Source organism: Ahaetulla prasina, chromosome 3, assembly GCF_028640845.1.
Source record: "Ahaetulla prasina isolate Xishuangbanna chromosome 3, ASM2864084v1, whole genome shotgun sequence".
Taxonomy (NCBI): domain Eukaryota; kingdom Metazoa; phylum Chordata; class Lepidosauria; order Squamata; family Colubridae; genus Ahaetulla; species Ahaetulla prasina.
The window spans coordinates 190611029-190632451 of NC_080541.1; the positions used below are offsets into that span (position 1 = coordinate 190611029).

The 21423-nt window shown below is 37.0% G+C and overlaps 1 protein-coding gene across 5 annotated transcripts in view; it reads right to left on the reverse strand.

The window, feature by feature from the left end:
- The window catches only part of NDRG3 (NDRG family member 3), a 42269-nt gene that overhangs the window by 6665 nt on the left and 14181 nt on the right, over nucleotides 1-21423 (reverse strand). For 3 of the 5 annotated variants that reach the window (XM_058174334.1, XM_058174337.1, XM_058174333.1), the window contains exons 2-13: nucleotides 13475-13579; nucleotides 11792-11827; nucleotides 8478-8583; nucleotides 8145-8265; nucleotides 7708-7770; nucleotides 7350-7410; nucleotides 6651-6737; nucleotides 6215-6271; nucleotides 4861-4964; nucleotides 3232-3297; nucleotides 1501-1552; nucleotides 73-120 (exon numbers count right to left, since the gene is read on the reverse strand). In XM_058174334.1, coding sequence (XP_058030317.1) covers nucleotides 73-120; nucleotides 1501-1552; nucleotides 3232-3297; nucleotides 4861-4964; nucleotides 6215-6271; nucleotides 6651-6737; nucleotides 7350-7410; nucleotides 7708-7770; nucleotides 8145-8265; nucleotides 8478-8583; nucleotides 11792-11827; nucleotides 13475-13531 — 858 coding nt within the window. In that variant the 5' untranslated portion in view covers nucleotides 13532-13579. The remainder of the gene's footprint in view (nucleotides 1-72; nucleotides 121-1500; nucleotides 1553-3231; nucleotides 3298-4860; nucleotides 4965-6214; nucleotides 6272-6650; nucleotides 6738-7349; nucleotides 7411-7707; nucleotides 7771-8144; nucleotides 8266-8477; nucleotides 8584-11791; nucleotides 11828-13474; nucleotides 13580-21423) is intronic. The other 2 variants (XM_058174338.1, XM_058174335.1) reach the window with 1 other exon arrangement.

Genomic DNA, 21423 nt, shown 5'->3' on the forward strand with positions numbered 1-21423 from the left:
TTCTGTAGGCTTCATATAAAGCCCACAGGAGGGGATCACTTGTCATCAGAAAAGTCTTTAATTTTTGGTTACCTTCAGGAGTGTTGTATTTATTGGATCTAGGCGTGAATTGCATTCAACCTACAAAACACAAAATAATGCATATACATAGTTATCACTGACAAACTAACTATAATTCAAAGCCCTCCCTAAGAAGCCAGTGCCTCAACAGCAACAGTATCTATATATTAGAAGCAAAGTTTAAAATTAAAATACTATATTTACAATCACTAATTTTAAAAACAATATTCCTGTCTTTCCTGTAATAAGGGTTTCATTTCAGCATCTGACTGCTAGAACAAACCTGATCCCATCACCATTATGTCAGCAGATATAGTGGTAAATTGCATGTTGGACTCAGATTTATGTTCAATACCCGCCCAGTCCAAAAATTCACTGGGCGTGTCTCTATTTCACAAACTAATTTTTACACAATTGTTATCAAGACTGTTATCAAGAAAAAAGAAAGAAAAATCCCATGTACTCTGCAACATGAAGAGTCTAATGTGGATGAGAGTAAGGATCCTTAAATCTTTAGGAAGTGACAAATCCAATTTATATGGCCAACTCCTTCAGAGGTGCTTTTGGCATTTGCTTTGTCTATATATACAACATGGAGACTAAATCAACTCAGAGGAGTACAGGAAAGCATGCAATTTAGATCGTCTCCATTGAAATCACAAAGTGCTATGTGGTTCTCAATATACAAATATTCTATTATTACCATTTTGAAAGGAAGATTCAAACTTCTTTAGGAATAGAATAGAATAGAATAGAATAGAATAGGATAGGATAGGATAGGATAGGATAGGATAGGATAGGGATAGGGATAGAGGCTTAGTGTGATTGGACACATAAGGAATTTGTCTTTGGTGCATAAGCTGTCAGTGTACATAAAAGCAAAAAAAGCAAAAAGAAAAGAAACAAAATACATTCATCAAGAATCATAAGATACAACACTTAGTCATGGGTTACTAATAAGCAATCAAATCATACTAGGAAACAAACAGAACAATATACATTGTAAAAATATAAGCAATGTGGTTATAGTTACAGTATAAATGGGAGGAGATAGGTAATAGGAAGGATGAAAGAAGAGTAATAGTAATATAGTCTTAGTAAATAGTTTGACAGTGTTGAGGGAATTATTTGTTTAGCAGAGTGATGGCATTCAGGAAAAAACTGTCCTTGTGTCTAGTTATTCTGGTCATAACTGTTGAGATTCCCCCACGTAGGAACCTTTGCTTGTATCTTATATCTTAAAATACAGAAAATTGCCTATATTAAACTATTATAGTATATTATTAAAATGCAGATAAATTATTTGCACGCTTCAAATAAAGCAAATTCCAAAATTTAGAAAATTTTACTTCCTCCACTAAAGGAAAATTTGAAAGTCTAGATGAAATTACAGCATGATAAGAGTTGAGGAAATTACTAACTAGTGATTAGGTTACTTACCACAGCCTCAACTGCAGGAGAGCTGTCTCCAACTACTAATAAGGCAGGGCACCTGTAAAGAAGACACAGTTCAGCATTATAATCTATACAATCATCAGCTGAGTTTTCTGCAGGTTCCAAAGCTTTGTCAAAATGCCGGAATTAACTGTGTGCTATCACAATGCAAATTCCATCCCTTATGTGTGTGCAAAATTATTATGTACAAAATGTGGGGGATGTGCTGCAATTCTTTCATCATTTGCCTCTCTGTGATGTTCCCCATCTGATTAGCATTAACACCATCTTCTGTTGTCAAAATCCTGCTTTTTAATCTTTTGATCATGCTCACATCTGGATCATGTTTTAATAGTGCAATATTATACCAGAACATATAGGACACGGGTGTCAAAGTCGATCGCGTCATGGGCCGTATCGTGATGTTTTTTGCCTTTGCAGAGCTAGGGTGGGCATGGTTTACGTGTGATATATCCAGCCTGCAGCCCGCCAGTTTGACAGGCCTGATACAGGGTATCAAAACATGTTCATTCATTTCAATGGGGACAGAGCCTTATGAAACAAGTCTTCCCAGTCTTGCTCAGCATTTGTTTACAATATATAAACCACTATATATTGGCCATAAACTCCTCAAATACTTTGCCATGTATAAGAGCATCAGTTCTAGCTGTCAAGATGTTACTTATATAGATAGTTTGAAGGGTAGCAGCATTGGGTGTAGTAAAGGGAAAACACAAGCCTCCCTATACGTAAGCCGTTACACCACAGTCTGAATGCCTGACAACGTGGTGCCTGCTAAACATAAAGGTTCTCTGAATAAAAGGCAGGTGGGTGTGTGTGTGGAAAAAAAGATGCCAGAAGACAACAAAGAGAAGTCTATAGAGAAAACACCTGCTGGATTACCTCATCAGGCAAACAAATCCCCCCTCCCCCCCCCCTTCTATACTGCCTGGCTGGGATTCAGCTCATTGCCCTGGCAGAGAAAAGATCAGGTTCCTCATGCTGGAAAGTCTTGCTCAGAATAAAGGAAGGGGCCATGCTTAAGTTAGGAGTTGTTTATAGGCTCACAGCCGAAGCTGGAAAGCTTACTCAGACTACTGGTGTGAAAGCAGAACAAGCTTCAAACTGCTGCCGCCACCAGATCCATTTACTTTCCTGGTTAAATACAGTGTTTTGAGCATTAGTCTGAGCTTTAAATTTGGACTGCTGAGTCCCCAAAGAGTCTGTTTTGTATTCAATACCTCTACCTGAATGTTCAAGGGATTAGGAATAATAAACTTCAGTAGTTTCTTGGAGAGCATTGAGCTTTCTAGTCAGTTGTCTTTACAAGAGTCTCTGCCATGTTGGGGAAACACACTCAACATTATGGATTCATATAGACATATCTTTGGGGGCCAAGATCAACTCTGCAATACACCTTTCAGCAGAAGGCTTATGAAATCTAAAAACTCAGCCCTCACAAACAGTTTTTAAACATCTTGTATGTGCCTGTAGTGCATACATACGTACATGTAATATATGTAATTTTATGTGCAATATATAAAAAAACATCTGATGTAATATAAATAGGAAAGAAAAGTTGAATACAAAATTATTTAGCTTGCTACTATGTCTATCAAAAGCACTAAAAAAGTGAGGGAAGGGAAGTAACTTTTGCAACCAAAGGAAATATAGGCAGGGGGAAAAATCTACCCAGCTTCAAGCAATATGGTTGAAAGACAGTCAAAAGCTTCTTACTTGAGTGTTTTTGGTGCTTCTTCATTCATACCCAAGACTGGTCTTTCAATATCCAGATCTCTACGACTTGAAGGCAAAGACAGACCTACTTAGTCTATTGAGATTGAAATGATATAGAAGCTTTATAATTAATACATAAATAAGTAAGCAAGCAATTAGCAGTCTGGGAAGTAATGGCTAAGACAGAAATTTTGTGTCATTAGATTGTGACTACTTATGATGGGGAAAAATATGAAACTTTTGAAGTACTGAACCTTAGTAATAAAAATATGGGGCTAAAACCATCTAATCTCGGTATTAGTTTTCTCAGTACTGGTAGCTAAATGGATCTAGTCCCATACTATGGGAATGTTTGAAGATTTTTTATGATATAATTTCTAATTTTTTAAAGCTACTTCTTAAAATCCACTGGACCACATATGTTAAAATATCAGATATTTCAAATACATACACATGCACATTTTTGAAATGAAGAGAAGCTATTGAGAGAACCGATCATGGATCTCTCACATTGTATCTGACTTGGAACTTATGTCTAGCTTGATGAAGGGGCCCTTTCTAAACATTCTGTTTCTAAAGGGATACTCATGTGCTGCTTCTTTCTTAAACAAAAAAGTAGGAAAATATGAAGAGATAATTAGAAGAGGTTTTGTTGTGGAGAAAAATCTACAACATTACAGACTATAATGGAAATAAAACTGGAAATTTAACACAAAAAAGAACAAGACTTTTCCCTAAACCAGTGGTCACCAATTGTGGTGGTCCGCAGAAAAATTATTTGCATTTTTTAATATTGTACTAAATCAGGGGTCCGCAAACTACGGCCCCTGGGCTGGATATGGTGCAATGAACTGTTGCTGCAGAGTCTCCCCCTTGGGGTCTTTTTGTGTGGGTCGGAGCGGGGTAGAAATTCCAACTTGGGGTCTGCTTCAGCCTCCTGGTGTGGGGCTTTGGGTGAAGGCTGGAGGGAAGCACCGCTGGTGGCAAAGAGCCAGAGGGCCTTGTTCCAGTGGGACTGTATCATGGCCTGGAACTGGCTGACCATCTCAGCCTGCTGAGCCTCCAGGCGCCGGTACCTGGCCTTGGACTCCCGCAGGTCTTCCCTCTGCTTAGAAAGCCTATGCTTGTAGTCCTGAGGGAGGTGCTTCTGCTGAGCCTCCTTCTCGGTCAGATCCAATTTGAACTGAGCCAGCTGTTTTGCCAACTCTTTCTCATGGTGGCTGCTCAGCTCCAACACCTACTTCCTGTTTGGGCCCCAAAGAGCCCGGGTGGGCAGGCAAGGAGTGGCTGGGAGGGGAGGGGCAATTAGAAGCCGGCGAGGCGCTCCTCAACATGAGTGACATCAAATTAGCCACACCCACCCAGTCACCTCCTCCCAGCCAGTCATTAAGCAGATCATATTAGTGGTCCACGGGATTTAAAATTATGAATTTAGTGGTCCCTGAGGTCCAAAAGGTTGGGGACCCCTGCCCTAAACTATCTTGCAGGCCTTTTACAGTTGAAATTAAGGCTAAATATACTGATTTGTGAATGTACGTTATCTGCTGCTTAAAGCATTATTCATACTTTCAAAACTGGAGTGGAGAAAATAAAAGAGTTTTCAGTGTGGATCCAAAATAGACATGTTACCTGTTATAGGAGGTAACGAAGAGCTGAAGGTTTTCTTGATTTATGTCTTGTGCAATGTGAAGTCTGTATGTCTGAATTAGCTCCAGATTAGCCTGCAGTTCTTCCTGAGATAACAAAGAAATAACAAATATTATAATTATTTGTCTGGTTAATTGCACTATAAAACAGTAAGCACACTTCAGCTATCTTGCAAAAACTAAGAAGGTAATATACACTGCAGACTACAAGCAGGTAAAAATCAGCTTGCATACCAGCAGAAAGTTTGAGTTCCAGTTTATACTTATTATCAATAATAATAATAATAATAATAATAATAATAATAATAATAATAATAATAATAATAATAATAATAATAATAATAATAATAATATTTTTTTTTTATTCATAGACCGCCCTTCTCCCAAAGGACTCAGGGCGGTGTACAGCCACAAATAAAATACAGAACGAAAACAACAATACAAAACTAAAAACAACCCTTAAAAAACCTATTTAATATGGCTACTTATAGATAAAAATATTACCCTCTAAAATTTACAAAAATTTAAAACCCATAAATCAATTTGATAATATAAAATTTAAGCGAGTCCAGCAAGACGAAATAAGTAGGTTTTAAGTTCGCGGCGGAAGGAAATTATAGTCTTCTGTCACACTTATTTCAGGAATAATACTTAAAATTATGAAAGCATAAGCATTCTTATAAACAATTCCTGTGCTAGGAACAAGAATAGTTCATTAATATATGTGAGGTTGATTACCGTGTTTTCCTGAAAATAAGACAGGGTCTTATTTTCTTTTGACCCCCGAATTATGGCCCTGGCCTTATTATCAGGGGATCTGTCAAAGACACGCTCCTTCTGTGCACCATCAAGCCCTATCCCTCCTACAGGAGGGGAAGAAAACGTGAGCGGCCTGAAGGCGCCAAGCCATGTGAGCACCTGTTCCCTCCCATGCTTGCGCGCCTCCCAGGCCACACCATGTTAATGTGGGCGAAGCCGGTGAGCACCCGGCTGGAAGCTGCTGGAAATAGCGAAGAGGCTGGTTGGGCCAGCTGCCTGCTGTTGAGTCTTCCAGGAGCTGGGGCAGCCGCATGGAGTTAGAACCATAGAGTGGGCTGCTTCCCGCTCTATGGTTCCAACTCCATGCAATTAAGGGGCCCAGCTGCCATTAGCTGACCGGGAAAGGGAAGGGCTGCCTCCTGTGCTGGCCACGCCCACACTTTCACTAGGGCTTATTTTCAGGGGAGGACGCTCACCCAAAAATTAGGTTTAGCCTTATTTTCGGGACATGTCCCATTTTCGGGGAAACACGGTATATATATTGGTATTTTCAATATTAAAACTTGTAATTAACTTACATGGCCAAAATGGTGAGCTAAAACAATATCCACAAGGTTAGTTGTCCATCCAGAAAACTGAAAAAAAGAAACCAAAATTACATATTGGCGCTGCTCAGTTTTATATTAACACGTCCTGCTTTTTCACATACTGTTTCATCCGTCACTAATTCTAGTATTAGAAATACATGCAGATATTCTCTCTAAATCGTTCATTGTTTGACCCAAGGCCAGGTTTATGGCTGAGAGAAACCTATAATACAGCTACATAAAACGTACCAAAATACATTTCAGTATGTCAAATCAATAAAGCCTGTATTCTTTAATCTTCCTTTGGGTTTAGAAAAGAAAAAAAAAGTGATAGTCCAAAATAAATACTTATTCAGTGTTTTTTGAATTTCTAGTCGTGTAGAACAATATTATCACCTTGGTCACAAAACAGAGAGTTCTATCCTACCTTGGATGCTGCCCAATCTATCCAACCTTTTGCGCATGGATCAATATTAATTAGCACTAAGCCTTCTACCAAGTCTGGATGATTCAACTAAAAACAGAAATGGAAAATATTAAAATTTTACTTTTCTGACTGTTCATGCTGTAATTGTATATTCTATAAAATTCTTTAAATTCTATAAAAAATATTTTTATTATGACAGTATAATAAATATATCAAATAAATACATAAACATAGGAAATAAACATATTTATTGTGGGAAGTATTAGGTATGCCACCTTCAGTTGTACAAAATAATCCAATAATAAACTATAAACTATGAGTAAAAAGGAATAAAACATAATTTTAAGGTGACTACTAAAAAGGCCACGGTGTTGGAGAATATAACTTAGAACACAAGGAAATGCTGGCAAGTTTATTGTGGTTTTCAAAAGTAAATGCATTCTTTTTTATGAGATGATGATGCACTAATTTCTTTTTTACAATAGCATGATAATCATAATCTTGAATTAACTGCCTCAAATTTACTCAATATTTTACAGCATTCATACCACTAAAGAATGAGACTGTTTTTACCACTATTGGCAAAATGTCTGCTCACTACTACGTGTATCGCTCCTATATGTGGATTCTACCTGGACATCTAGAGCCTAAACAGACTTAATTTGCTGAAACAAAGAAATGAACACAAATGCTATTTACCGCAAACCTGCTGAGAATATAGGCACCAGCTCCAACTCCTATTCCAATTACACTTTTTAGGCTGAAAAAAAGTTGAAAATGAAGAGAATCCCTTAGTATTCTTTCTATTAGCAGGACCCATCGCATTTATGTAACCTTAATATCATACAACTTATACAATTTTCCTTTGTATGATTTTATGATAAGAAATAAGATATAAGAAAGATTCTACAAATGGCATCTGAATAAACTTTACAGCCATTGGCTTTATTGCAATATGATAACAGCTGTTCTTTTTCCTCTGGACAACATTAAAGAAAGGCTATTTAGCATCTGTGATTGTTAATAAAGGAAAGTCAGGGTTATTCTGCATACTTGCCTCAGGTGCATAAGAACAGCAGGAAGCATTTCAGCGAGTTCATCAGTACTAGGATACTGATATCTGAAATTGGAAAAGATGAAGTTGACATAAAAGGACTTTAGTCCAAAGGCTAGTTCATCAAATATATGCCATTTTGCAAGGAGATTTCAACAGCTCCATAGTAATAGATTCTAGGACATGGTTAATTAGAGTATGGCTTTGTAGTGATCAAAAGGCTTTCAACTCAGAGGCCTAAAGGTCTCACAAAAGAGTTGTCCCACCAGTAACATATCTACATACATTTACCCATGGCATTATTCTTACTTGTATTTCTGTATCTGCCAAATCAGTACTGTATCTCTTTACATACATTAAGCCAATACTGGAAATCTGGCTATTCACCTATCTATTTCAATTTTAAACATTGTGGATCAAAGGAATATTACTACACTTACCCAGAAGGGAAAGCAGGAGCCCCCTCTTGTTGTCCAGGTGCATCAACATGGCATACTGCAAAGTGTTGTGTGATTTCCTGCATGTCTTCAAAATTGAAGAAAGTATTGAAGCAGGACTTATCTGTAGGACAAACCCACAAAATGACCATGAAAGCACCACTTCAGTTCCTGATTCTTACTTTGAAAAATACAAGTTAAGATTGGTAATGTTCATGTTTGTTTTCTAGTTATGGTAAATTAAAAGAACTGCTTCTGCATCAAACACTTCTATTCTGAAAATACGAACACAACATAGTAAGTCAACATGAAAATACCATGAAAAAAAGGACTCACGGTTGAGGCCAATATCATGATACGTTAGGATGACGGGTCGATTGCCTTTTGAAGTGCCCCGCATAGTAACATGGACAACTCCATAAGCTGTCTCTATATCATGCTCCTACAGAACGAAAGGTCAAATGTTTGAGATTAAAGAGGAATAATCTCTACACAGAAAACATGACAAAGTCCCTAGTAAATAGCTCAAAAACTGAGAATACCAGGGAATAAAAAGGATATTATTTAATCTGCACAAAAAGCCTCCTGATTTAAAAAATGATTCTATAAATCTTCTTTTTACAAAGTTCTCATCAAATAGTGAATTTTAAATTTCAGGAACTGCTCAAAGAAAAGAATTTTATATAGAGGTTGTTAAAACAGGAAAAGTACTCTTTTGTACTCTTTCAGTTTTCATTAAAGAAATGTGGAAAGAATAGTGCATATGTGCTTTTCTAATATATTCAAGTGTGATATATACATCCAGTAGGATTCATAGTTTTTTTCTATAAATTTAACTCTTTCATGGGATCCATTTATTGATTGAGAAGAGAAAGATACTAAGACTTCTTACATGAGATGCATAAGTTTTAAGTTTGGACTTTCATATAAGAGTTATACTTTTCTGAAAAAACCAGCTGTACAGTGTTTAGCTTAAATCCAGGTGTAACTAAAAATATGAAAAACTGAAACAGGGCCGTAACATATAGTCCAACTGAAATTCAAAATGCTTTTAAATGTTATAGGGGTTATTCTAATACTAAACTGTGAAAAAAAGGAAAGAAAGGAAAGAGAATAACATTGCTGTAATGGGCATGCTTAGATACTCTCCTTAGAGTATGCTACAACTCTAACAGAAGTTAAAGAATCTTCTCAAAGAGTTTATGCCTATATAATAAAAAATAGATTCTGCCAAACAAATTGATTTTACTCAATCTCATTAACTCTGTTTTGTCCAACTCAGATCCAGCCTATATGCTATGACCACAAGAAACCCTTCTGTGTAATTCTTTATTGAGCCAATATATTGGAATACTTTTGAAATATTTGCAAACTACAATACTTCCATACAACAGACACTTTCTGGCTGCATACGATCACTAACTTTCTAAATACTTTGTGTCTGAACAGAACAACAACCACATAGAAATCCTTCTTGCCTATAGTGATGTTAAGATTTGAAAAATCCTGACAAACAGGAAAAAGATTCCATCTAACACGTAGCTTTACTCTTTTACACATTTTACTTAGATTCTGAATAAAGTCAAAATGCAAAATTATGATGTGAAAATCATGCTAAGCTAGTTGCTCAAATATAAACTAGCACAGTGAAGTGCCAAATTATTCAAACTCACACAGAGGAAAACTATTAATAGAACAGCAACACAGTCTATGCAAGCAATGCTGGTTTCTATGGTATTCTATATAAATAGATGAAAGTGTAAATCTAGAATGATTACTTTTTGAAATGTAAGCCAATTATGTACACAATGACTCCAACAACTCAAGATGTGACAAAGAGTAGAGTTCAATCAGGATTTTTGTCTGAACATATTCTAGCATGTGAATACAGAATATTATTCACCCAACAGAATAACTTTGTTTAGGCTCCATATATTTTACATGCATTTTTAGATGATTACTAGACAATCCCTGATTATTGGGTCATAATTTCAGAGATATTTCTGTATCTAATACTTGCATATCCCTGTGTACCCTTCCTGGTCCTCGACGTACCTCCCTCATAGCCAACTAAGTGATAAACCCAGTTAATTTTATGATTTTCTCTTTTTTATACAAGTTATATCTAACCTATTTTATACCAGTGAGTAGTATAAGAAGAGATTGTTCCCAACTACTGTAAACTATTTTATATTCCTTAACAAGGTCATCAAGCCCGAACAAATATATGCATTATAGTCATATGCACTTCAATGTGCCTTGTTTACCATCTCATTATGAAGATTCACTCTTTAGTAATATTTTATATAGTGCAAAAAAATACATTTCTCTATTCTGTATACCTTTGTCAAAAACTACCTATGAACATGTCCTTCATATCATTAACTTTTGAGGTAAGCAGTTGTACAAAATAGAGAAAGAGAATATAAAAAAATTATCCAAAAGCAGAGGTGGGCTGCTGGGGGTTTGCAGTGGTTCGGGAGAACCTCTAGCTAAGATTCTGTGCAGTTCGGAGAACCCCCAAATCCCACACTTGGCTGGCCCCGCCCACCCCTCCCCTCCCCAGAGTCTGCACTAGGCCAGTTTTGGATGCAGGTAAGTGCAGAGCGCATGTGGAGGCTTGGAGAGAGCAAAAAACAAGGCCACCAGAAATTCAGGAAGGCTGGAAATGGACCCATTTCCGGGCTCCAGAGCCTGGGGAGGCTCTGGTGGCCACTCGGAGGCTCGAAGAAAGCCTCCAGAACCCAGGGAGGGGAAATCCCCCCCTGTTGTGGTGCAGGAGGCCGACTAGGCCACACCCACCATGGCCACACCCACCCAGCAACCGGGCAGAGAACCCCTTGCTAAAACGTTTGAAGCCCACCCCTGTCCAAAAGGTAACCAAAAACATACTTCAGAATAATGATAAGATAAACATCTCAAAACACAATTCTTTAAGATCTAAATCAATAATATTTATTTGTTGCATCTGCTTTCCTTCAAAACCAATAAATGTGTTAAATATAACCTTCCTAAGGGGCTTCTAAAAATTAAGTCAATTGGAGAGTCAATTGACCACTGCAAAATGGACATAACATTGGACACAACTCACTTAAAAACCATATTGCTTAGCAACAGAAGTAAATCGATGACTACCTGCCACATAAATAAGTGTCCTTTCTTGCTTGCTAAATCATAGCACTATCATAACCTAAACTGATAACAGATACTGTAATAAAAAAGAATGGTTCTTCCATGGTTATAAAAGGCAGCTTTTAAGCTTTTTAAACCTTAATAAATCAGACCAAATGTGATCTGAGGAGGAGGAAGTTGATTTCAAAGATTCGGAGTTAGATAGGAAAAGAGTTCAAAATGTGATATAGCCATTCTGAGATCTGGGAAAACAGCCTTAACGGAAATATATATTTGCATCTGAAAAATACTTCATACAACTGTAGCAATGTAACCCTCATTTTGATTCATAAGTTGATGGGAAACAATCTTCTCCAAATCACATTCTTGTAGGGAAATACTTTTTTTCCAACATGCAGATAACCAAAAATGGGTATATGGGAAGCAATGGCCTACAGCTTTCTCAATTTCATCTCAAAAATTTATCTCAAAAATAGAAAAGACTGACAAAGCAGAAACGTTCCAGTATAAGTACTTACTTGACAGTCAAAGTCCTGGAAGTTTCGAGCTGAATTCTGTCAATATAAGAATGGCCATTGATCAACAAACCATAAACTTTGCTTTACACCTGTTTGAAAAGCTTTACACCAGTTTGAAAAGCTTATTCCAACACTGCAGTTACAACTAAAGTATAGTACTGAGCTGAAGCTTCCTGTATTAAATTGCAATAAAGAAGTGCACAATAGTAACAATTACCCCACCTCACCAGTCTTCTATCCTAGAAATCAATCTATTCCATCATTTCCATGATGGAAATGCCAGGATTTCTAACATCAAACAGGATATTCTCAAGGAACAAATACTTTCCAATTTTAAGATAAAGTTCTTGGCCCTAAATTCAAGTTTTTATCTTCAATTGTATTTTGAAAGACATCAAAATTATATAGGCTAAAAGTATGCATACATTACAACAATGGGACTACTGCTGAATGATGGTTGCTTTGCATATAAAATGTTTCCAGGAATTATCATTGGAATGTCACCTTATAAGGCAGGGTCCCCAAACATTGATCCACAGACCAATACTGGTCTGTGGCTCATTGGGAATGGGCCGCGCAAGTTGCATGTGAGCGTGTGAAAGTTCATTTGCACATGCACAGGATTAAGTTGTACATGCAAAACCATCCCCTTGAAATATAAGGATATACCACTTGAAAGTGTACTAATTTTAAATTTTTAGCTAAAGAAACTTCATCATAAAGATCAAACAATACTGTTTAAGTTAACCTAATTTGTTCACTTAGGTAACATCTCTTCTATGTTGTCTACACAGAACAGTTAATCTAATAAACGGCATAAAATCAAAACAAAATAAAACCCCTTTATTTTGGGATATCTATGTATCTGAAACTCTGCATAACACAAAATAGAAATCAATATTTTATAAAAATACATTCCAAGATCATTGCACAATATATTCTGTTTAGGCTACCATGAGAGACAGTTTGGTCTAGTGGTTAAGGCACTAGGCTAGAATGCGAGAGACTGTGAGTTCAAGAGCCCCTCTAAGCATAAAAAAATCATCTGGATGACTTTGAGACAATCATTCTCTCTAAGTCCAACCCACCTCACAGGGTTGTTTGTTGTGGGGAAAACAGGAGGAGGAAAGTGTGCTGGATATGTTCACTGCCTTGAGATATTTGTAAAATAATAAAGATGAACTATGTGGACAGTAAAGCCCTACAGCCTCCTATCCACTGGAATTCCCCCCCCCCAACCTTTAAGATTTCATTAAAAATATGCCTGAACATTCATAAATATTTTTATAGCAATTATTATGCCTTTGATGTTTTCAAGTAGACTTCAATCAACAAAAGCTTAACCATAATAGATCTGTTTGCTTTGAAATGCCACAAGACTATTTGAAATCAATATATATGGCACTTCAGTGAACAACAGCACAGATTTAAGAGCTTTTTTCATGAAATCTGAAACCTAGAATTTGTTTCAGGGGAGCAAGGTTTGGGAGGAGAATTGTCTTTCTACATTAAATATAGGAATTTTCAAGAGTTTTCAATGGCTCTTCTCAGTGAATTAAATTCTACATCCACAGGAGAAAACTATAATATATATTCCTCCTACACACTAATATCTCCTCCTAGTTGGCATATAGTACAAAATTGTTAAGAGTTTTTCTCATGCTCAAACACAACTTTCTTTACCTTATTATTCAAGAGAGGTTTAATTTCTGTTAACTGGACATCTTGCAATTCATCCATGTTTGCTGAAATCGATGAGATTCACTGCTGAACAGCAAAGTACTCCTCCTAAAAGCAAAACAAACAAACAAAAGGTTTACAATGCAGGAAATGATCCCAGATCAAAATAGACTATAGACTATGCTTCTCAAACAGTTAGAGGGTATATTGAAGCCTCTAGAAATAGTAACTTCTTCCTCTTTTCACAAAGATGAATGTATGTCTGGCTGAATCATAAACATAAGATGATATTTCTGGAAGAAGATGCTAAATATTTAAATCAGACAACTTAGATTCTCTATGCCTTATATTTTCTGTAAGATAGCATTACACAAAAATAGCAGTATAATGCAATTTAACTTTCTTAATATTCAAGATTAAGTATTATGCTTTAGTAACAGCTAAGGGAGATAAAAAGAGTAATTATATGAAACAAACAAAATGTTAAAAGCTATTATATTCATGTAGTTACTCACCAAACATATCTAAATTACATTAAAGTAACCAAAATATCTTTACAAAATCCAAAATATCTTTACAAGACCTCACAATTTTTGAGCACACCTAATGTTGAAAGTTGAAAAATTTGACACACCCTATAAAATTTCACTTACCAGTATTTTTATTGCTGTGAAAATGTTTACAAGTTGATTTGAGGTCAGCAAAACTGAGAAATTAACTATTTTGCCTTGCTAAGTTTTTCCTTTATTTCATCTTTTAAGCTAGTTCTAGTTTGTATAAATTTAAGATTACAGCAGGAACATAAAAGCCCAGAAAACATCTTCAATATATTTTAATAGTTAATTTATTATTGACAAATTAAATTCACATTATTTTTACAATTATTCTTCAGTTTTAAAACTACAGTAGTAAAATTAGTAAATCAATTTTTGCTAGACACAAATGTGTTGTTGACTCTTTTAGAAAGTTTTAAATCAGAAACAGAAACAGTTTAATGGCCAGAGCTAACATTTTGGGGGAAAGGGATAACAGTGTTGGGAGCTTGATTATGTAAAACATACAGAGCCATGTTACATAACCAAAAATAGTTTTCTCTACTATCCTGTGAGAATTTTGAGAAAGAAATGTTGTTTTTAAATTATGTGACTGCAAAAATGAGTTCAAGGACCTTGTGAGCCATTGGAATTTCTAGTTCTCTTTCCCTGGGTTAAGTGATGGTATTTTGTAAAAACAATCCCATGAATTCATTAATGAAAATTACTGTAATGGTAGCTTTGTAAGCAGTTATACTTAAGGTTATCCAAGAGTTGGAAGTATTAATTGCCTTCATTCTTCTTTGCAAAGTGTTTATTTTGTGACAACTGGCAATCGAGCCCCCATTACTGCTTGCATGATCTATCTTTTGCTCCATTTCATCTTTTTGCTTCATCAAATAAGAAACAAAGCAATTATAGAAGCCTGATGCAGAGTTAAACTAGTTGATTTTTTTTTTTAACTGGAAGATTATGAAACCTCCACATGTTGATTCCATTACATTTGAAAGCCATATTTCGCTGTACTTATCCATTCAAAATCTGTATCGACATCTGCTCATAGGTGGCAAATGTAATCAGGTCTTCAATCCATTGGGTGAATGGGATCATACTCTTTCTTTCAAATGCTACAATATCAGTCTTCAGGTGAGGAATGTAAACTAATGTGCTGCATTTTTATTTATTTTTTTGCTGAATGGATGGGGGGGCTTTACAGGTGAAAAGGCAGCTGGATGCAAGCTCCAATTGCCAAACTTCTCTCTAAAACAGGGCTGTCAAACTCGTGGCCCACTGGCCAGATGCTGTTGTGACCTAGGCCCAAGTAGTTATTACCAGACACAATCAGTCCTAAACAAACATATTTTATTAGAATAGCTGAGAATTACTTCATTCTCAGCTTCGTCCAAATTAAGTCCAAAATGAAGTCCTTCAGAAAAAGTCCTTTGGCCTTATCACAAACCTTTGTCTTCTTTGGCACCCTGCCAAAGGCTTTTCTTGGCAAGAACCCCATGAAGTTCAGAAACAGAAGATAAGAAACAATTGCAGCAAGTTGCTTTCCTACAAAGAACCCAAGAGCCGTTGCTGTTCTTTTAAGCCATATGGGAGGGGCCAATCATCTCCTGGCCTTACTCCCGAGTCATCCTTTTTGCTCTTGCCTTCTGGTAGCTCTTCACATGTGTGCACTAGGAACAGGCTCCTCCTGTTCCTAGGAACAGGCTCCTCCTGCTCTGCTGTCCGCCTCTGGAGGCTCCGGAGTCTGTGCATTGCTCCTAGATGGCCCTGGCCCCATCTCTACCTCCGATGCAGGCCCTCGTTTGTGCCTTCCCTGACTCCAGGACTGGTCCATTGTCCTCCCCAGCCTCCTCACTGTCCAACTCCCTTGCCAGCTCTGCAGGCTGCTGGCGGACCACAACAGATGCATCACGCGCTGTCCACGCCCATGCCCAGTTTAGTGAAGGGGGAAAAAGTCCCGATAGTCACATGATGCCACCTTGATGCCACAAGTTTGATACCCCTGTTCTAGAACAAAGAAATATTTTAAAATTACTTTTATGTACTTCGGACAGCTATTTTTTGGAAGTAGACAGCTGAAGTAAACATTTTGCAGCTACTTGAGATCAGCTGTGATTCACAAGTTTCATCATGCCCTGAGCCAATTATGCAGGTTTGCTAAGACTCAAGTTTTAATCAAATCTCATCTTTTTAGTCACTTTGGAGATTTAAAAAAATTGTTTAAGATTGAAAAAACATTTGCAACCTCAACTTTAATAGTCATTAGATGAGTCTCCCTTTAATCCATTTAAAAGGAAAATTACATGTTTCCAGCTTTCCCCCCCCCCCCCGGTATGCAGCAAAAGGGCGATTATAATGTTATTTTGGGAAAGTCTTAAAAGTTTTGGATGAAATTGATTTAAAAAAGAACTTTGAAGTTAATTAGAAAGATAGTCCCACAAGGGAAATCTGTCCTATAGTATTTGCATTTCAAACTGATAACAAGTCTTTGAAGATTGATCATTAGAAGACATCCGATGGCTACTTTAAAGAAAACTGATCTGTGGATTCAAGAAATGCTTGAGCATTTTAACTCTACATTGGAATCAAAAATTATGAAAGAGGAACAAATCACTATGAAGATAAAAATGGACTTTAAGATGGATTAACATCCTATAGGAAAGATGGAAATATTGGATTTTAAATGGATAGGATGACCATTTAAAAAATATAAGAGACATACAAATAATGTATCAAAAGAGCCATGTGGATTATCCTTTTAAATCAGAATATAAGAGAGATACTGAAGTTATAATTTCTACATGGAAATTACAAATGGATTTGAATAAAGATGACAAGAATTTTGAGAGAAGAGATAACGATAGTAGAAGAAAATAGGAGTTAGAACTTAAGAATGGCTGTAAGGAAAAAGAAAAAAAATAATTTTTTATTGTGGTTAAATAAATTGCTATCTCTGATGATGCTTAATGGTTATCTTGATTGGATAAGTATTTTTGTCAGGGAAATAATGAACTGGGTTAATAGGTTTTTATTTATTTTTGTCCACTTTTATTATTTTTACAAACAACACAACACACCTTCCTCCTCCCTTTTTCCACAATAATCTTGTGCGGTGTGTTGGATTGAGAGTGACTGCCCAAGGTCACTGGCCCAAGGTCACTGAGATGGTTTTTAATGGGGAATAAAACTCAAGAGTTTCCTGTTTCTAGCCTGGTGTCTTAATCACTATACCAAACTGGCTGTTTTTGGTTTGCAATATCTACATATTTTGTTAGATAAATAAGGGGCTAATATTTCTGGTAATGTTTATTAGTTTTAAATTTTTATAATGTTTGTTAATGGCATTAATTTTGATTATTAAAAAGAGGCATGAGGGAGATTTAGATTAAATGGAAAGGGGGATTATATACTTACACTGTTAAGTGTTTTTGTTAAGTTTTTACTGAACTTTTGCTACTGAATAAGGAAAGCTAAACATTTAGAGATGAGTTTATAGAAAATGGGGTGAGTTATGGAATGACTCATTTGCATTTTAAGAGACAGTGATCAATTGTTAAAATTGGAATATACGTTTTGAGGTTGAAGGGGGAAACATCTTTTGCTAGTAACTTCCCTTTTTTCTTTTTGCAGGGGATTTGTTTCTACACTTTTTAATATTTATTTTTCCTTTTTTTAAATATATATTTTTGTATTAGGTTCTTGCATTGTAGTTTTATCTGTTTAATATAATTCTTAATAAAATTTATTGAGAAAAGACTGTCTGATATCTCTTTTTTTATGTAAGACTGTGTTGGATTATCATCATCATGATTTTGCTAGCAGGTGAAATTAAGGACGTTGTACGTAGTTTGCATACTTCATTAAGTCTCTTATTTTTTGATATTGGAATGTACAGTAGACTTTCAAATCTGTTGGCCACTGTGATGTTCTCTAGATTTCCTGGCACAGCTTGGTTAGAACCTTTATTGATTCTTCTGGTACTTGGCACATTTCTGAGGGGTATTCCATCAGTTCCTGTAGCCTTCCAAGTAGTCACTGGAGTGCTGATCTAATTTTATCTTCTAATACTAGAGATTTTGGTAAGAAAGGAATTTCTTCTAACATATATGTTTCTTATCTCTGCTGCCCCATGTAGGTTTTTGCTTGCTTGCTTTACCTGTGCAGCTGGTTTGACCTTCATGAGTGATCTGGCTGAAAATGTATATACGGTACTTGACTTCTTTGCTCATCCCTCCTAGGAACACTGCTCCCCACCGCCACAATGAAGCAGCACAGCAGGAATTGAGTCAGTATCCAGTTTTGCTCATTAAAACAGTGCCTAATTGCTCTAAAGTATTATCTATCACTACAGGTTAGGGCACTTTTTAGAGTTCTGTCTCTGATAATAAAAACCCAGGATAGCCCTCTATCAGAAATGAACCCATCCATATGTACTTTTCCCCTCCCCATCCTTTTTCTGAATGCTTGTTTTAATTAGATTCCCTTGTCTCTAACTCATTTCTTTATGGGTTTAATATCACAAAGCTAACAGCTGGGATAATCCAAGAAATAAGTTACCCATATGATGCTAAAAAGAGCAGTATCCAGAGAGCTTCAAGCTTTGTTCACCATCATTGGTAAATATAGTTGATTGTTGTTTCCAAGGCAACTGTATGTGCTCTCTTTGCAAATACACAAGAAGCCCAGCATCAGGGTGACTAAGGAAGTCTCTTGCCCAACTTTTCCTTTTTCTAGGACTGATATTTGGCATCTTAAATCTCCAACACTGAGCATGCAAATAAAAAGTATTGAAAATAGAATGAGACTGGAGGAAGTCTTGTGTGGGGCTTTCAATTCAGATTTTACCCATCTAGCCCAGTAAATCTAGATTGTAATATTTTTTTCTGGGCTGGTGAATTTATCTGAAAAATGAATTAAGAGCTGTAGGCATTTCTCAGAAAATACTTACTTTACTATGTGGGGAGTTTGCTTTTTCATAAAATGGCTGCCAAATTGAGCAATTAAAAAAAATATTTTCAGGAGACGAATTGGTGAAGCTATTGAATTCTACCCATATTACTTTCTAAAAAGTTACCATGTCTTGGCTCCTGAAATCAAGATGATACTAAATAGTTGCAAAGAGATTCTAGGTTGTTGCTGTTATTTATTGAACATCTGGGTTTTGCAACTCTGACATAGAAGTCTTATTTTGTTCCTTTTTTTCCCTAACAGATGGGTACAATAGGTCACAGCATTAACCATTTTTATCCTCTTGGAATGCCAATGGGCCTATATATAGTCTAAAGTGGAAGTCAGCAACCCGCGGCTCCTGAGCTGCATGCCGCTCTTTCACCCCTCTCCTGCGGTTCCCTGTCGCATGACTGGTAGTTATGTTTTTCAGCAGTTCTGGCTGATCTTACCACTGGCTGGTCCCACCAGTCATCCCTCCCCTCTCAGTCATTTCTTGCCTGACCTGAGAAGAGACTTGCTCCGGGCCTGCCGCGCTCATCTTGTTGCTAGGGGCAAGTGGGGCAGGGTCACATTGTGGCTCTGCATTGTAATGGGTCCTGGGAGGAGGGGACCCGTCTTCCCCATTGTGAAGCACACTAAATTTTGCTGTGCTGCACAAGGCGCTGAGAGAGCACATCATGGCCTGCCCGATGCCTCATGGCCTCTGCCTCATGGCCTGCCCACTGCTCTCGCAAAGCCTTGGACAGTGCAGTGAAATTTAGTATGCATCCCTAAGCGTCCGAGGCGTACCCAGCACCAACAAAGGCTGGACGTAACTGCCTACCATTTCCTGCTTCAGTCTGTCAGGCCGCAAGACCCCTGGATGAGATGCCTCAGAATCAGAATCAGAGAGAGGGAGAGAGGAGGGAGGACAAGAAGGGGGGGAGAGAGTAACAGAGAGAGAAAAGAGATACATAGAGAGGGGGGAGAGCGAAAGGGAGAGAGAGAGAGAGAGAGGAGGAGGAGAGGGAGACAGACCCTTTCAGTACATATTGCAGTACCTCACTTGATGATCTCAATTAAGTAATCAGGTCAATAATACAAAGACAGTTACCTGGTTTTCAGATGTTTAGGGCTTCAAACCATATCCAAAATTCTGAATGGCTTTGTAACAAATGGATATCCAGTGTAGTTCCTTCAACAAATGGCTAACATGACTGAATGACTCATTCAATAACCTGGTTTCTACATTCTGTATCACTTTGCATTTTCAAGAGCAACCACAAACAGAATATATTACAGTAATCTCAATATGAAGTTACCGTACCAGCAAATGGACTACTTTTGTCAGGCCCAACTCAAATATGACACAGCAAAATCCAATTGAGTCCAAGCCTTTATTTGCTTATATCTAGTGGATAAAATCTTAAACTAAAGCTATTCTAACCAACCAGATATATCCTGAGAGATTCTACAGTGTCGCTACCCTGAACCCACTCCCCTCTACAGTTTAGTCAGCCTCTTAATCTGCCTCTCTCTAGGAAACTCTGTGTTACCAAAACTTGTATTCACTGATTCTCCAGGTGCACATTCCATCACAGCTGTAAATAGGCTGTTCCTGTCCAGGAAATAGTATAGTTACCTACCAGTTGAAACAGGCAACAGTAAATCCTAGCTTCAGGGATCGCTTGGGATTCTAATGAAATGATTCTAGAAGCACCTCTAACAATGGATTTGTTCTTTCTGAGACAATATAGCCCTTTTAGAGCAGATACATTCTCCAGTTTCCAAACCTGGGAAATTAGCCACAGTGTTTTACTGAAATTTTGTCTTACTTCACAGTACTGGCCCTCATCCACCTATTGTGGTAGGTAGTATTCTGGTTCAGAACATATACAGCTTCTCCTGGTTAAGTTAGAATAGAATTTTTATTGGCCAAGTGTGATTGGACACACAAGGAATTTGTCTTGGTGCATATGCTCTCAGTGTACATAAAAGAAAAGATACCTTCATCAAGGTACAACATTTACAACACAATTGATGATCAATATATCAATATAAATCATAAGGATTGCCAGCAACAAGTTATAGTCATACAGTCATAAGTGGAAAGAGATTGGTGATGGGAACTATGAAACGATTAATAGTAGTGCAGATTCAGTAAATAGTCTGACAGTGTTGAGGGAATTATTTGTTTAGCAGAGTGATGGCCTTCGGGAAAAAACTGTTCTTGTGTCTAGTTGTTCTGGTGTGCAGTGCTCTATAGCGTCATTTTGAGGGTAGTAGTTGAAACAGTTTATGTCCAGGATGCGAGGGATCTGCAAATATTTTCACGGCTCTCTTCTTGATTCGTGCAGTATACAGGTCCTCAATGGAAGGCAGGTTGGTAGCAATTATTTTTTCTGCAGTTCTAATTATCCTCTGAAGTCTGTGTTTTTCTTGTTGGGTTGCAGAACCGAACCAGACAGTTATAGAGGT